The following is a 17,812-nucleotide window of genomic DNA, read 5'->3' as shown; positions in this document are numbered from 1 at the left end:
TTCATTAGAATCATATACGCCCCCAGGACAACACTCAAAATGCCTATCCCCAGGCCCTGGGGGGAGTTATGTTGACACTGGAGTTTTCGATATCTAATTTTTGAACAGTTTCCGAAAAACGGGTCATCTCAAAATTGGAAGCGGATGGGTTCGGGGCAAAAAGGACGTGAAAGGGGGCTAGTTGCCCTTAACTCTCTTCACTCTTAAAAAGTGAACTAGAACTTTCAATTTCCAATCAAATGAGCCCTCTATGAAGTTTATACAAGCACTCTTTTCATAAGAACCAAACATGCCCTTCGGGCATAACTTAGAACGCCTTCCCCTGGGCCCTCATGGTTGTATTGACTCTGGAGTTTTTCTTATCCGACCTTTGAACTATTCATAACAAAATGTTTATCTCAAAATTTTCATCAGATGAGTTTGGATAAAGAAGACGTTGCAGGGGGGGGGGGGGCTAGCTCCCCTCAGATCTCTTTTGACGATTAAAAAATGAGCTCGAACTTTCAATTTCCAATCAAATGAGCCCTCTCTGAAGTTTATACGAGCATCCTTTTCATAAGAACCATATATGCCCCAGGGCATAACCTACAACGCCTGCCCCGGGGCCCTGGGGGGTTGTGTCGACACCTGAGTTTTTGTTATCTGAGTTTTGAACAATTTTCAACTTAATGGCTGTCTCAAATTTTTTATTGGAAGCATTTGGGAAAAAGGGGCGTGAGGGTACTAGTTGCCCTCCAATATCTTTTGACTCTAAAAACCTGAACTAGAACTTTTAATTTCCAATCAAATGAGCCCTCTCTGAAGTATCTACGAGCATTCCTTCCATAAGAACCATATATTCTCCTAGGACATAATTTACAACGCCTGCCCTCGGGCCCTGGGGGGCTGTGTCGACCCCGGAGTTCTCGTTATATGGTCTTTTAACTATTTCTAAGAAAAGGCTATCTCAAAGTTCTTATCGGATGGGTTTTAGGGCAAAAGCGCGTGGAGGGGGACTAGGTGCCCTCCAATCTCTTTTGACTCTTAAACAGTGAACTAGAACTTTCAATTTCCAATCAAACGAGTACTCTTTGAAGTAAATACGAGCATCCCTTCCATAAGACCCATATATGCCCCAGGGCATAACTTACAACGCTTGCCCTCGGGCCCTGGGGGGTTGTGTCGACACCGGAATTTTTGTTATATATTCTAAGAACTATTTTTAACAAAATAACTAACTCAAAATTTTAATCAGATGCTTAAAAAGTGAACTAGAACTTTCAGTTTCCTATCAAATGAGCCCTCTCTGAAGTTTATACGAGCATTCCTTCCGTAAGAACCATATATGCCCCAGGGCATAACTTATAACCTATTCTTTTTGTTTCAGAAGGTTCTTTTTACTATTAAATAAAAAATAAGTCTTTTTTAACTTAAAGTAAGTAGCATTAAAACTTAAAACGAACAGAAATTATTCCGTATATGAAAGGGTTCGATTTAAGTTTTAATGTTGATCCTTACTTTCAGTTAAAAAGCCCTTTTTGCTATTTAATTTCTGAACATTTTTGAATTAATGCAGGTTTTGATTTTGGCTCACCGTATATGAATAATTAAAACAAAATTTGCGCATTAATTTTACCTTTTTTTTGGCCAAATGGCTTTCTCAAAATTTTGATCGGACGATTTAGAGAAAAAGGCGAGGGGAGGACCTTCTTCAATCCAAGATTTTAATATTCAACTTAAATATTCGTGTAGCAATGCTCTCAGAATCATAGTAATCCATGTAAAAGGTACCCACCCAAAAAAATCTAGGTGGGGGGGGGAAGTCTAATTATCAATAATAAATTTCAACTGGAGCACTTTTCACTGTTTGAAGAGGAGCTTTTCAAACACATATTTTTCATAAATACCCCCCCCCATCCTTCTTCTTTTGTACAGGTTTGAACGTCAATTCTATGTTTTTAATTTGTTAGCCTATACTTCAAGCATTTCTACAGTAAAAAGGATGCTGTCAATCTACAGCCCCCATTTTACAGGATTAGTCAAAATTATTGCTAAGAATTAAGTTAAATTACTCAATTCTCCTCCTTCTATGTTCATGCGCAGGCTCAGTGAAAATTAAACAATTAAAATATGCTTTTTGGGGCCTCAGCATCCCCTCCTGTCCGCTCAATATCACTGTCTTTTTTACAAAACGACAAAAGATGATAATCCTAGCGGAAAAAAGGTGACAAGTATAAAAAGACCCAAAGGAATCAGCTTCATGATTTTGTGTGTGTTAAGTCTTGTTTTTAATTAACAAATAATAAACACAAAGTCTTCCAAGGGCCTCAGCAATTAGCAACGTACTATAATTTGTTCATAGATGGGAATTTATTGCTACTTGTCATTCCTGTTGAAATAAACTCCAAAATAGATCAAAATTTCGCTTCATCACGATAATCGGGCAACCGGTTTATTTTTTTCACCGAGGTGTCACCCACTTTCCGCTAGCTGATGTACATCTCGGAGCACTACCTGTATTGCACAGCTTCATCACGCTAAGTACAGTTCTGCCACACGTACCATAGTCGCTGCGACGACTGGCACGGTTTCGCCACGCTTGGAACGTACCACTTGTGTATGGGATTTCTGAAACTCAGCGATTCATCGTTTTCACGATATTTTGACGAGAATTGAACGTTCCAGTTTGATAACGTGAAACGTACGAATTTGCTTCTTTCGGTTGTGAATTAATTCTTCATGGTTCGCTGTGCTTTTAAATTTTGTCTCGCAATGCTGCAAGCCCAACACATTTGTCAAGAAGGGAGCCAAACCATTTGTTTTCATGATTTTGACCATGGGTATATGCTATTTTGATTTTCTGGTTATTTCATCTGTATTTCACTTTGTTATATTCCTGTCTACAAATCTGTTGCAAAAACAGCATTTTAATTTTCTTAGTGAATCAAAGTGAATCAAGCGTACGTATCGCTCATAGGTTGCGCTGATGACATTTCAAATATCAGTCGAACCTTAAAAGGAATAAAAAGCTGTTTTAGTAAGGTAGAATTGTTATAAAGGGCCAGACACAGGTAACTTTTTTCGGCACTGATTTCAGCAGCTCAGTGGGCAAACGATGGCGATATAAGAGCAATGCCCTTTGTGCGAGATTTTCAAAAATAAACATCATGGACATCAATAGTCATTTGCAGTTTGTCAATTGTTACAGGATTGATTTCAACTTATTATTTTGTTCTGTTATCATTATTATTAGATTCTTCTATTATTCTGTGTTATTTATTTAATAAAAACTTTTAATTAGATTTGAAAATTTTTTATTGTTAAATTATGAAGTTCTTTTACTATTAAATATTTACGTATTACCATTATTATTATCTAGTTCTTTTGATTTTCCTGCTGAAGAGGGTTCTATGCCTTAAAAGATCATTCAATCTCGTCCATTATAATTTTTTTTATCCTGTTTGGCCAAACTATTTAGATTGGTTCGGCGGTCTAGCCATAGCTTGTTGAGCCTGGGTAACAAATCTAGATAGATGACAGAAAACTAAAAGCCGATACCTATTTTCCTAGGAATCTTAGAAAAAAAAACCTTTAACTTCTCCCATTATGTGCCAGAGATTGAGGTATTCAATTTTAATGAAACATAGATCATTAGAAACTGTGAATTCTTTTTTTTTTTTTTTTTTTTTTTTTTTTTTTTTTTTTTTTTTATTATTATTACACAGAGTATAATTTTCTTTTTAAAGTTCAGAAAAGGAAGTTTCTCAATTTTTTCTAGCATATCTGCTTGGAGAATACTAAAAACCAGTCCAAGGGAAATATCATCTGAGCAGTTTGGGAGTTTCTCAAGGTGCTAACCAGTGGCAAATCCAGGGTAGGGTCAAGGGAGCACGCCCCCCGCCCTAGCGTAGCCCAAACTAGTTTAATTTACTTAATTAACGCAAGTTTTCGTTAATTAAACTTGCTCCTAACGCAAGTTTATTGGATCAACCTATTTTGCCCCCCCCCCCCCCCCCAAAAAAAAATTCCGGATTCGCCCCTGGTGCTAACCGCTTTGATTAAAAACCTTACCGACACAGGGCCATAAAATTTCAGTGCCCTTTTCAGTCAATTTTCATAATCAGACCAATGATGCTCAATTTATCTCGATCTAGTCCCATGGGAGAATTTGCTAATGTGCCCTTTTGTCTTTGAGACGGTCAGTCTACGCTGAGATTCACAAAGAAATTTGTTTTTTGAAAGCCGTGTTTTTAGTTTTTCTGGTGGTGTTGGAGGTATCTATCAAAACAAAAATAATGTCATTGGACAATAAGAAATAATGGAAAGTTTTTTATTTAATCACAAGGCCTTTAAACCTGTAGTGGCAAGCATCCCTGCTACCTGTGTTAAGGATTAGTCCTTAATCTAATGAGAACTTAGAGAAGAAAAAAAAATGCAAGATTTAATGAGAACTTTGGCCTTTTATTTAGCTTTATATTCTCAGAACCAACGGAAATTACGACAAAGAAAGCAATGTCGCGTGTCGTATAAACAGACTATTCTACGTATTTTCCATTGGGAATAACTTCTGGCTTTCTTATCAATTGGTCTTCTGAGCTTAATTATTCTTAGAGCTCTTTTTTTCAAACTTAGTAGGTTTAAACGCTTTCTGTATAACCGCTAACCTGACAACATAAAATTCTTTTAAATTGTCTCTCCTTATTGTATATAAACAAATGTTCCGAAAGCGTGTCTGCTGAATCGTTTCCAAGATTTGTTCACTGGGACTGAGAAAATAATTAAAATATCTTAATCATTGAGAACCACATGTTTACAACGCAGTTAAAGAAAATATTTACGTTGCTCTGAATTTTGGCTCGAAGTGAATAGAAAAGAGCATTTTTGCTGTTTTCTTTTTGCAAGTTAGCACAGGGAATTAAATTTTTATTTTTATTTAACAACTTTTAAAACCACTTTAAAGTGGTTTTAATATAGAGAATATAGAGAAGTTTATGATGGACAAAAATGGAAAAAATGGACAGAAAAAATGGACCGTAAGTAAAGAGCGCTAGTAGCAACCAAAACACTAAAAAAAGAAGTTTTGACAACAATTTATGATTCACAAGAATCAATTTTTTTGGTGTTTTTTGGACACATTTAAAATTGATTAAATTAAAAGCTACCCACCAAAATTTTAATACATATGTTTAACGAGCGATACAAAGTTTGCTGAGTGATACAAATCCCACCTTCAACTTCAGCCTATTAGAGGTTTCAAGTCCCTATAAAAAAAGGAAAATTTAGTATTTTTTCGGAAACTAATGATCACAGATGAGTCTTCATTTGTTGGTCTGTTTTTTTTTTTTTTATTTCTGCTTTTTTCTCCTGTGCCTGGATGTTTCTAACCAATGATCTTAAAACATCTAAAGAAGGGTCATTCAAACAAAAATTAAAAGTTATAGTTCACTTTCTAAATAGCAAATATTAATGTTTTACAGAGAATTGGCGTTAGTACAAGAAATTTACGAATATGTATAAAACAAGGTTAATGAGCAATAAAAAGAATAAAGAACTTGTTTGAGATTAATAAAATAGGAGTGTATGAAAATGTAAAAACAAGGTTAATGAGCAATTTAAAAAAAAACACACAGGCGGCAAAAAGTGTAGAAGGGCTCTGAAATGGTAGGATATAATCTCACCCATTCGTTCCAAAAAATAATAAAATTAGACTAAACTAAGAAATTAGAAAGAAAGTGTAAATTAAGGAAAGTTGAAGGCCAGCCAAAACCCCCCCTGAAATAGAGTGGCAGGAAGGGCCCCCATAGGTCTAGCAAAGTCATAAGAAAGGGATGTGGGTCCCAAAAATTACAATCTGTCCGCATGCCTCTGACGAACAGGGTTGCCACCACGATCAGTTCCTAAAGTGCGTCCGAATTTGCGAGCTCCACGGTTGTCGGTAATGAAGTCAAAAGTTTGACTGTGGTAGTGCTAAAATAGCACTTTTGTGCTACATGTGGCAACCCTGAGTACGTGCTGCACATAGCAAAATAATGCTAAAAGGACACTTTCGTGCTACGGGTGGCAACCCTGCAGACGAAACATAAAAATCATAGGCAGCGCGATAACGCTGCCTAAGTAAAGAACGACGTAGGCACAATGTATTATTTATTTGGATTTTTTCTTCTTCTCCCTACCCAGGCACTTCGTATCGAAGGAGTCGTCGTATAAACTTTGAAAACGGCTCATTCGATTGGGAATTGGAGTGGGCAATGCCCTTTTTAATAGTCGAAAGTGATTGGAGGGCAACTAGTCCCTCCCACGCCCATCATTCCCCCAAACACAGCCAATGAAATTTTTGAGATAGCCATTCTGTTCAGCGTGGTTGATTTCCAGATAGAAAATATCTTTTTGAGGAGGACACTCCCCCACAACCCTCGGGGCAAGGGTTTTAAGTTATGCCCCGAGGGCATATAAGAACGATGTTGGCCCAATGTATCATTTATTTTTTTTCCTTTAGAGCAGGTCACTTCATATGGAAGGGGTCGTCGTAGAAACTTCAAAAGGGGCTTATTCGATTGGAAATCGACAGTTCTACTGTCCATTTTAATAGTCGAAAGTTATTGGAGGGCAACTAGCCCCCTGTGCCCATCATTCTCCCAAACACATCTAATCAAAATTTAGAGATAGCCATTTTGTTCAGTGTAGTTGATTTCCAGATAGAAAATATATTTTTGAGGAGGACACTCCCCCACAACCCTCAGGGCAAGGATTTTAAGTAATGCCCTCGGGGCATATAAGGTTTTTATAGAAGGCGTTGTCGTAGAAACTTCAAAACAGGCTCATTCGATTGGAAATTCAAAGGGCTAGTGCCCTTTTTAATAGTCAAAAGTGATTGGAGGGCAACTAGCCCCACCCCCTACTCCCATCATTCCCCCAAACACATCCAATAAAATTTTGAGATGGCCATTTTGTTGAGCGTAGTAGATTTCCAGATAGAAAATATGTTTTTGAGGAGAACACTCCCCCGCAACCCTCAGGGCAAGGGTTTTATGTTATGCCCTGGGGGCATATAAGGTTTTTTATAGAAGGCATTGCCGGAGAAACTTCAAAAAGACTCATTCAATTGGAAATTCAAAGGGATTCAAAGCGATTGGAGGACAACAAGACCCCCCCCCACGCCTATCATTCCCCCAAACACATCCAATAAAAATTTTGAGATAGCCATTTTGTTCAGCGTAGTTGATTTCCAGATAGAAAATATGTTTTTGAGGAGGACAGTCCCCCATAACCCTCAGGGCAAGGGTTATAAGTTATGCCCTGGGGGCATATAAGGTTTTTATTGAAATATTTGTCGTAGAAACTTGAAAAAAGGTTCATTCGATTTGAAATTCAAAGGCCTAGTACCCTTTTTAATAGTTGAAATGGAATCGAGGGCAACTAACCCCCCTCTGACGCCCACCTTTTCCCCAATCACATCCAATCAAAATTTTAGATAGCCATTTTATTCAACGTAGTTGAAAATTTTGGACATTAGGTCTTTATGGATAACACCACCTCGCCCATTAACCCTCAGGGCAAGGGTTTTAAGTTATGCCCTGGGGCAAATAAGGTTTTTATTGGAATCTTTGTCGTAGAAAGTTCAAAAGGGCTCAATCAATTGAAAATTGAAAGGGCTAGTGCCTTTTTTAATAGTTGAAAGTGATCGGAGAGCGACTAACGCCCCACGAACGCCCACCATTTTCCCAGACAGATCCAATCAAAATTTTGAGATATCTATTTTGTTCAACGTAGTTGAAAGTTCTGGAAATTAGGTCTTTTAGGATGATAACCGCCTCAGAGCCCTCAGTGCAAGGTGTGTAAGTTCTGCCCAGGGGGCATATAAAGTTTTTATTGAAAGCTTTGTCGTAGAAACTTCAAAAGCGCTCATTCAATTGGAAATTCAAAGGGCAAGTGCATTTTTTAATAGTTGAAAGTGAGTGAATAGCGACTAAAGCCCCTATCACGCCCTTCATTTTCAAAAACACATCCAATCAAAATTTTGAGATATCCATTTTGTTCAACTTAGTTCAATGTTCTGGAAATTAGATTTCTTAGGATGCTAACTCCCTAAGAGCCCTCAGTGCAAGGGTTGTAAGTTATGCCCTGTGGGCATATAAGGCTTATATAGAAAGTTGTTGTATAAATCATAGGCAGCGTGATCGCGCTGCCTAAGTAAAGAACGGGGACACTCAAGAACGAGACAAGAAACGGGGACTAAGTAAAGAGAACGATACTCCCCACAACCATCAGGGCAAGGGTTTTAAGTTATACCATGGGGAAATGAGAACGGTGTTGGCAAAATGTATTATTTATTAATTTTTTCCTTTAGAGCAAGGTACTTCGTATCGAAGAAGTTGTCGTAGAAACTTCAAAAGGGCTCATTCAATTGGAAATTCAAAGGGCTAGTGCATTTTTTAATAGTTGAAAGTGAGTGAATAGCGACTAAAGCCCCTATCACGCCCTTCATTTTCAAAAACACATCCAATCAAAATTTTGAGATATCCATTTTGTTCAGCTTAGTTGAACGTTCTGGAAATTAGGTCTTTTAGGATGATAACCCCCTCAGAGCCCTCACTTAAAGGGTTTTAGATTATGCCCTGGGGGTATACAATGTTTATGTAGTAAGTTATTTTATAAATCATAGGAAGAGCGATCGTGCTGCCTACGTAAAGAACGAGGACACTCGAGAACGAGACAAGAAACGGGGACTAAGTAAAGAGAACGATACTCCCCACAACCATCAGGGCAAGGGTTTTAAGTTATACCATGGGGAAATGAGAACGGTGTTGGCAAAATGTATTATTTATTAATTTTTTCCTTTAGAGCAAGGTACATCGTATCGAAGAAGTTGTCGTAGAAACTTCGAAAAGGGCTCATTCAATTGGAAATTGGAGTGGCGTGTGCCCTTTTTAATAGTCGAAAGTGATTGGAAGACGACTAACACCCCTTCCACGCCCGCCATATCCAGAAACACATCCGATCAAAATTTTGAGATAGCCATTTTGTTCAGCGTAGTTGATTTCCAGATAGAAATTATGTTTTTGAGGAGGACAGTCCCCCACAGCCCTTAGGGCAAGGGTTGTAAGTTATGCCCTGGGGGCATATAAGGTTTTTTATAGAAGGGGTTGTCATAGAAACTTCAAAAAAGGCTCATTCAATTGGAAATTCAAAGGGCTAGTGCTCTTTTTAGTAGTCAAAAGTGATTATAGGGCAACTAACCCGCCTCTCACGCCCACCTTTCCTCCAAACACATCTAATCAAAACTTTGAGATAGCCATTCTATTGAACGTAGTTTTAAGTTCTGGAAATTAGGTCTTTGAGGATGACAACCCCCCCCCCCACAGCCCTCATGGCAATGGTTGTAAATTATGACCAGGGGGCATATAAGGTTTTTATATAACGCGTTGTCGTAGAAACTTCAAAAATGGCTTTTTCGATTGGAAATTGAAATGGCTAGTGCCCTTTTAAATAGTCGAAAGCGATTGGAAAGCAACTAACACCCCTTCCACGCCTGCCATTTCCCCAAAGACATCCAATAAAGATTTTGAGATAGCCATTTTGTTCCACGCAGTTCAAAGTTCGGGAAATCATACCTTTGAGTAGGACATTCCCCCCACAGTCTTCAGGGCAAGGGTTATAATTTATGCCCTGGGGGCATATAAGTTTTTATTGAAATCTTTGTCGTAGAAACTTGAAAAAGAGCTCTTTCGCTTAGAAATTCAAAGGGTTAGTGCCATTTTTAATAGTCGAAAGTGATTTGAGGGCAACTAACCCCCCTCTCACTCCCATCTTTTCCCCAAACACATCCAATCAATATTTTAGATAGCCATTTTATTCAACATGGTGGAAAGTTTTGGAAACTAGGTCTTTAAGGATGAAAACCCCTTCCCACAGCCCTCACTGAAAGGGTTGTAAGTTATGTCCTGGGGGCATATAAGGTTTTTATTGAAAGCGTAGAAACTTTAAAAGGGCTCATTCAATTGGAAATTGAAAGGGCTAGTGCCTTTTTTAATAGTTGAAAGTGATCGGAGAGTGACTAACGCTACTCTCACGACCACCATTTTCACAAACACATCCAATCACAATTTTGAGATATCCATTTTGTTCAACGTAATTGAAAATTCTTGAAATTAGGTCTTTTCGGATGATAACCCCCTCAGAGCCCTCAGTGAAAGGGTTGTAAGTTAGCCCTGGGGGCATATAAAGTTTATATATAAAGTTGTTATAAAAATTTCAAAAAGGGCTCATTTGATTGGAAATTGAAATTGCCCTTTTTAATAGTCAAAAGTGAGTGGAGAGTAATTAACCCCCCTCTTACGCCTGGAAATTATGTATTTAAGGATGTCAAACCCCCCAGAGTCCCAGCGGCAAATTTTGAAAGTTCTGCCCTGGGGGCATATAAAATGTGGTTCAATACCGCTTTCTAGGTCTATAATGAAAGAAAGGTTGAGGTGGTTAGGGCATGTTGTGCGGATGAAGGATGACAGATTGCCGAAGATTGTACTTTTCGGCCAACCATTTAGGGCTAAACGGAAAGCAGGTCGTCCCCGCCTGGGGTGGGAGGACGTCATAACGAAAGATTTAAAGGATATAGGAACTTCGTGGGCGGCTGTAAAAAGGGAGGCTTTGAATAGATTGGGGTGGAGGAGGAGCTTGCGTAGCTGTGTTGGCCTCAGGCGGCTTGGTGCTGCGATGAGTTGTTAGTAGTAGTAGTAGTAGTTAAAAAAGATAAAAATAGCCAAGGTAAAAGTTCAAATAAAAAAATTATAAAAGTTGGAATTACAATAAAATCGTAGTTAAAACCCGAAAAAAAGAAAATAAGTGTCAAAATAATGAAATTACCGAAAATAAGTAGTTAAACTTAATAAATGGAAAATCAAAACGTTAAAAATCCGATAAATGGTAAAAACGTTAAAAATAGCAGTGCAAAAGATTGAAAGGATAGTCAACAAAGATTGGCGGTCCAAAACCACAGAAGGGCCCCGAGGTGGAACCATAATCTCTCTCTTTGCTTAGAAAAATAAAAAAATAGTCCAAGATGAACAAAATATACTGGAGAAAACATATTCAGAAGAAATTAGTAGTTAATCAGAATAAAATTGTCACTAGCCGCAAAAGGCCACTGGCGCTGCCATTGTCATCCAACGATAAGGACTTCCAAAATTCATCAATTGCATCAATTGCTCTTCATCAATTGAAAACATTACATCAATTGCTCTAGTTCGTTCTATCGCCTCATTTCCTCTTTGCTTAGGGTTCTGCTACTACTACTACTACCATCATTACTACTATTGCTGCTGTGAAATGCTACTACTACTGTTAATGGAGAATCGATCATAACATCAAGCTGTTCACAGCTTAAGGAGACCAAAACCAGCTGTTCACACTCCACTCCCATTACGCTCTCTTCAGACATTCACTCTTTTTTCCTTCCATGAAGCTGAAGCCTCCTCTATATTCGTTCTTATAGCTTCTCCACTCTCACTTTAAGGATGTACTACTGTTATTTGGTTCTAGTTGGATTTAAAAAAATGTGGAGGCTTGGCAGCCTTTGTATTATCGGTTAAAATATATGCGATATGACAATAACTAAATTAAATGTAATTGGGAAGTACGGGAGCACAGGCAATTCCTTGTAAAAACTGATTATTAATTAGTCTTCTGTAAAAAAAAATAAGCGGCTTACGATTTGTGCTATTGACATTTCAAAGGCTTTTGAATCCATTCTTCACTCCTAAACAATTCTATCTCTCTTTAGCAGTGGGGTTAATCTATTTGGGTGTACTTGTCTATGGTAGAGGTATCAAAAGGCCTCAATCCAGATAAGTTTGCGAAGTACTGCTACTTGTCGTACTCATATCTGCCAAGGTGTTAAATAAGGTTCTGTTCTAAGTTTTGCAATAGTTAATAACGTTATCAGACTAGTCACTCAACAGACTCCACCATACTTATCTGAGTCATTTATCGATGCAAGTCACTCGTCATATGCCGACAATATTCTTCCTTTAGCTAACAATATTATTACACTCCAGAACGCTGTTGATGTTGTTTGTTCAAGAATGAACGAAATCAGTATGTTTCAGTTGCCATTTCCAAACCTGAGTTTCTTATCTTTAGACCACTCCACTCACAAAATCCAAGTTGGTCAGCAACAAGTACCATTCTAGTACTCTTATAGTACTAAATAGTACCTTTGTGATACATTATGGCTTATTTTTGAGTTTTTATGTAATATTTAAAAGGAAAACAGACCCACTTTCAGTTTGCATACAAAGGTCCTCAGCCTAAAACAAATTTTAAAGAAGTAATAACCTAAATGTGTTTTTCTTACACGTGTGAAACTAAAGTCTGTTCTTCAATACCTGGCTGGGGCCTCTTTGGATCTGAAGTTGGGCAGATGCTTGTTAAATCGGCATTGAAAAGATTTAAAGATATCTAAAAGCGGTGATGGCGATCGCTAGTTTGGTGTAGAAACGCGAATTAAACAAGTAGATGGGATGATAGCGCATTATGTATGTACAGGGTACAAGTGGGACCACTATCCGCAAATACAGTTACAATAAGGAAAAAAAAGTGAATAAGTGAATACAATATATAGAAGAAAAAAGGGAACATATTGCTCTAGATGTAATACCTCCATACCCCTCCCCCACCCCCCGAACCAAAAAATATTGGTAATAAAATTTGAACATATTTTTTTGTCTTGGAGGTATCGATTATTTACATACTATTCATTTTTGGGTTATCAAAGGGTACCGGGATCATAAATATGTGATAACCCTAAAAAGATAAAGTGGTCTGATATCCTCTTCCTGTCCATGCTTAGTAAGCCCATTTTAATTCTGTTTTAATTGTTATTTTTAGAGAATCCATTTGTGAGCAACATGTTAACGGCATCAGTTGGATTTGTGATTTTGACATTCATTGGTGCATCACATTCCATTTTAGTTCGAGGTGTGCTTCGAGATGTCAGTGAAACAGGAGGGAACGTGGCCTTTTTCCCCTATCACTACTTCTTAGAAAATGTAAGTATAGCGTTTTGTTGGTGTGATTCATAAGAAATCTTAACTAAAATTTGCCTTTAAAAGTCTTCTTCTGATTCTTTTGATCTGACATCAAGGCGATATTGGATTTATTTTGCATGCGTCGTAAATGCAACAACGATACGGCCACCCCTGCGTAAGAATGATATAATTTTGGTTCTTTGAATGTATATAAGCATTACGTAACTCGCATAATTTTTTTCTGGCGTGAATTTAATTCCTCTTTTTGGTTTACTCTTCACAGACACCAAATAACTTTCTTCATTCTGGGGTGAAAAATTGGCATTTTCAATTGAATTAAGTAATTGTGGCATAAATTCAACTTTCTTCTTCCTGTTTATCCTTCACAGATTCACGCACGCTAAACTAACATGCTCCTTCATTCCATTGTAATTTGTCCTTGTCATCTAACTGCATATTTGTTGTGCAATATTTCCCTCTGTAATTCAATGTGATTCTTGCAATGAGATGTGTATTTTTTACCATGCCTTTTTTTAGCTGTTCAAAGTCATTGGTCATCTTGTGTAATTTTGCCTACGACACAAACAGTAACTGCGATACGACCACTCCAGGGGGATATGATGTAATTTATGCTCTTGAAATATATATATATATATAAATATCACGTCACTCCCAATAAATTTTTTTTCCCAAACTAGGGCTCTAAACAAATTTTAATATAAAATTAATTTTTAAATATTTAATTTTAAAATATAAATATAATATATCATTAAACGAGCAACTATGTAAGTCTTTTTGTAGGCTATATCCATATATATATATATATATATATATATATATATATATATATATATATATACATATATATATATATATATATATATATATATATATATATATATATATATATATATATATATATATATATATATATATATATATATATATATATATATATATATATATATATATATATATATATATATATATATATATATATATATATATATATATATTATGCTGATGATTTAAGCATCCTAGATGAAAGTGTGAGCAAAATGAACGAAGTTTTAGAGGTTTTGCGAGTTCAGGCTGCTAGAATTCGTTTGAAAATTAATGTTAGGAAGACTAAGTCACTAAGGCTAGGAATAAGTGAAGATGAAAAGGTGACGTTGGGTAATGAAAAGATTGATCAGGTGGGCAGCTTCACCTTACCTTGGTAGTATTATTAGTAAAGATGGTGGGAGCAGTGAAGATGTTAAAAATAGAATAGCCAATGCTCAGGGTGTTTTTTCACAGTTAAAAAAAGTCTGGAAGAATAGGAACATAAGTCTGCAAACCAAGATTAGAATATTAGAAGCTACAGTGATGACAGTGATCAAATATGACTCTGAAGCATCGACGCTCCGAAAAGCGGATGAAGATTTGCTAGATGTTCTCCAGAGAAATTGCTTAAGGATTGTTCCGGGTACCCGGCTGACTGACCGTATTTCAAACATTAGGCTATACGAAACATGTGGTTCAATACCGCTCTCTAGAGCTATAATGAAAGAAAAGTTGAGGTGGTTAGGGCACGTTGTGCGGATGAAGGATGACAGATTGCCGAAGATTGTTCTTTTCGGCCAACCATCTAGGGCTAAACGGAAAGCAGGTCATCCCCGTCTGGGGTGGGAGGACGTCATAAAGAAAGATTTAAAGGAAATGGGAACTTCGTGGGCGGCTGTAAAAAGGGAGGCTTTGAATAGATTGGGGTGGAGGAGGAGCGTGCGTACTGTGTTGGCCTCAGGCGGCTTGGTGCTGCGGTGAGTTGTTAGTAGTAGTAGTAGTAGTATATATCTATGTATACATATATATATATATATATATATATATATATATATATATATATATATATATATATATATATATATATATATATATATCTATATATATATATATATATATATATATATATATATATATATATATATATATATATATATATATATATATATATATATATATATATATATATATATATATATATATATATATATATATATATATATATATATATATATATATACGAGGCATGTTTTTTAAGTAAGTACCGTTTTGCGATTCCGCCTCCACAGCGCTACGGTTGTCCTTCTGAGCATGCGCGCTGGTTACCTACATCTCTTGTCTACGCACTGACGCCATTACAGTCTGATTCTTAATTGTATACATTGTTTACTGAGTGTTTAAGATGCCTCCGACAATCGTGAGGCCCGCCGATTGTGAAGTACGGGTGGTTATATGATTTCTTAGTGCTAAAGGCGTAAAACCGAGTTCCTGCCTCGTAATGAAACAATCAATGCAGTTTCTTATTGTGAGACATTGAACAATCTGCGTCGTGCAATCCAGAACAAAAGACGTGGCAAGTTGAGTAATGGCATCATTTTGCTGCATGACAATGCCCGTCCACATGTGGCTCATCGGACAAAAGATCTCATCAAATCTTTTAAATGGGAAACTTTAGATCATCCTCCATATGGCCCTGATCTGGCGCCCAGCGACTACCATTTGTTCCTGCACTTGAAGAAACACCTGGGTTGTCAGCGTCTTTAAGACAATAACAAAGTCAAAATAGTTGTGATAAAGTGGTTAACAAGTCAGGCGGCAGATTTTTATAAGCATGGTATTCAAAAACTGGTGCCACGCTATGACAAGTGCCCCAATATTCATAGAAATTATGTAGAAAAGTAAATTAAGGTACAGGCTTTCATGTAAAAATAAAATTATTGCGATATCTTTGTAAATCTTTTTTTAATTCCAAAACTGTACTTACTTAAAAAAACATGCCTCGTATATATATATATATATATATATATATATATATATATATATATATATATATATATATATATATATATATATATATATATATATATATATATATATATATATATATATATATATATATATATATATATATATATATATATATATATATATATATATATATCCGATTTGGCTTCCCCGATTTGGGAAAGCCAAATCGTGTCTCTGAACAATCATAGAGTACAATTGTTAGAGCCGTAAACATATTTTGTCATTTTAAGATACTTACAAAAAAAAAATTGAATAATTTCGAAGTTAAAAAAAAAATTGTTTTTAAGAAAAAAATATTGAATTAGAACCATCAGTCCTCATCATTATGAGTATCCAAAACTGGACTTAAGTTTCACATTTGAACTAGAGAATTGTATTTTCCATAATTTTCTTACAAGAAACTAGAGTTTACGGTCAAAAACCCTTATTAGCTCAGATTTTACGGAAATAGTTTTATTTTTCGATCCAAAAATGGACTTAAATTTCATATTTGAACTAGAGAACTGTATTCTCCATAATTTTCTTACAAGAAACTAGAGTATACAGTCAAAAACCCTTATGAGTTCAAATTTTTACGGAAATAGTTTTATTTTTTGATCCAAAAATAGACTTAAGTTTCACATTTGAACCAGAGAATTGTATTTTACATAATTTTCTTACAATAAACTAGAGTTTAAGGTCAAAAACCCGTACTAGCTTAGATTTTACAGAAATAGTTTATTTTTCGATCTAGAACTGGACTTAAGTTTCACATTTGAACCAGAGAATTGTATTTTCCATAATTTTCTTACAAAAAACTAGAGTTTACGGTCAAAAACCCTTATTACCTCAGATTTTATAGAAATAGTTTATTTTTCGGTCCATAATTGGACTTAAGTTTCACCTATGAGCCAACGAATTGTATTTTCCATAATTTTCTTACGAAAAACTAGAGTTTACGGTCAAAAACTCTTATTAGCTTAGATTTGACGGAAATAGTTTTATTTTTCGATCCAAAAATAGACTTAAGTTTCACATTTGAACCAGAGAATTGTATTTTCCATAATTTTCTTACAAAAGCTAGAGTTTACGGCCAAAAACCCTTATTAGCTCAGATTTTACAGAAATAGTTTATTTTTCGATCCATAACTGGACTTAAGTTTCACATTTGAAGCAGAGAATTGTATTTTCCATAATTTTCTTACAAAAAACTAGAGTTTACAGTCAAAAAACCCTTATTAGCTCAGATTTTATAGAAATAGTTTATTTTTCGATCCATAACTGGACTTAAGTTTCACCTATGAGCCAACGAATTGTATTTTGCATAATTTTTTTTACAAAAAACTAGAGTTTACGATCAAAAACCCTTATTAGCTTAGATTTTAAGTAAATAGTTTTATTTTTCAATCCAAAACGGACCTAAGTTTCACATTTGAACGAGAGAATTGTATTTTCCATAATTTTCTTACAGAAAACTACAGTTTACGGTCAAAAACCCTTATTAGCTCAGATTTTACGGAAATAGTTTTATTTTTCGATCCAAAAATAGACTTAAGTTTCACATTTGAACTAGAGAATTGTATTTTCCATAATTTTCTTACAAAAAACAAGAGTTTACGGCCAAAAACCCGTATTAGCTCAGATTTTACAGAAATATTTTATTTTTCAATCTATAAATGGACCTAAGTTTCACCTATGAGCCAAAACATTGTATATTCCGTAATTTTCTTACATAAAACTATAATTTATGGTCGAAAGTCATTATAAGTTCAGATTTTACGAAAATTGTTATATTTTTCGATTCAAAATTGGACTTAAGTTTCATCTATGAGCCAACAAATTGTATTTTCCATAATTTTCTTACAAAAAACTAGAGTTTACGGTCAAAAACCCTTATTAGATCAGATTTTAGGCTAGCAATTCACCCCCCCCCCCACTATCACACTATAACTACGCTAAGACATCCTTCCGCCATCAAC

The 17,812-nt window shown here is 35.8% G+C and overlaps 1 protein-coding gene across 3 annotated transcripts in view; it reads left to right on the top strand.

Annotated features, from left to right (window-relative positions):
- Positions 1–17,812, top strand: part of LOC148949236 (uncharacterized) — a 137,139-nt gene that overhangs the window by 117,576 nt on the left and 1,751 nt on the right. For all 3 annotated transcript variants that reach the window (XM_089092884.1, XM_089092882.1, XM_089092885.1), the window contains one exon: positions 12,862–13,022. In XM_089092884.1, coding sequence (XP_088949010.1) covers positions 12,862–13,022 — 161 coding nt within the window. The remainder of the gene's footprint in view (positions 1–12,861; positions 13,023–17,812) is intronic.

Source organism: Artemia sp. Qi Xiang Cuo, chromosome 8 (genome assembly GCF_049724085.1).
Source record: "Artemia sp. Qi Xiang Cuo chromosome 8, ASM4972408v1, whole genome shotgun sequence".
Taxonomy (NCBI): domain Eukaryota; kingdom Metazoa; phylum Arthropoda; class Branchiopoda; order Anostraca; family Artemiidae; genus Artemia; species Artemia sp. Qi Xiang Cuo.
This window is presented reverse-complemented; position numbering and strand designations above follow the sequence as displayed.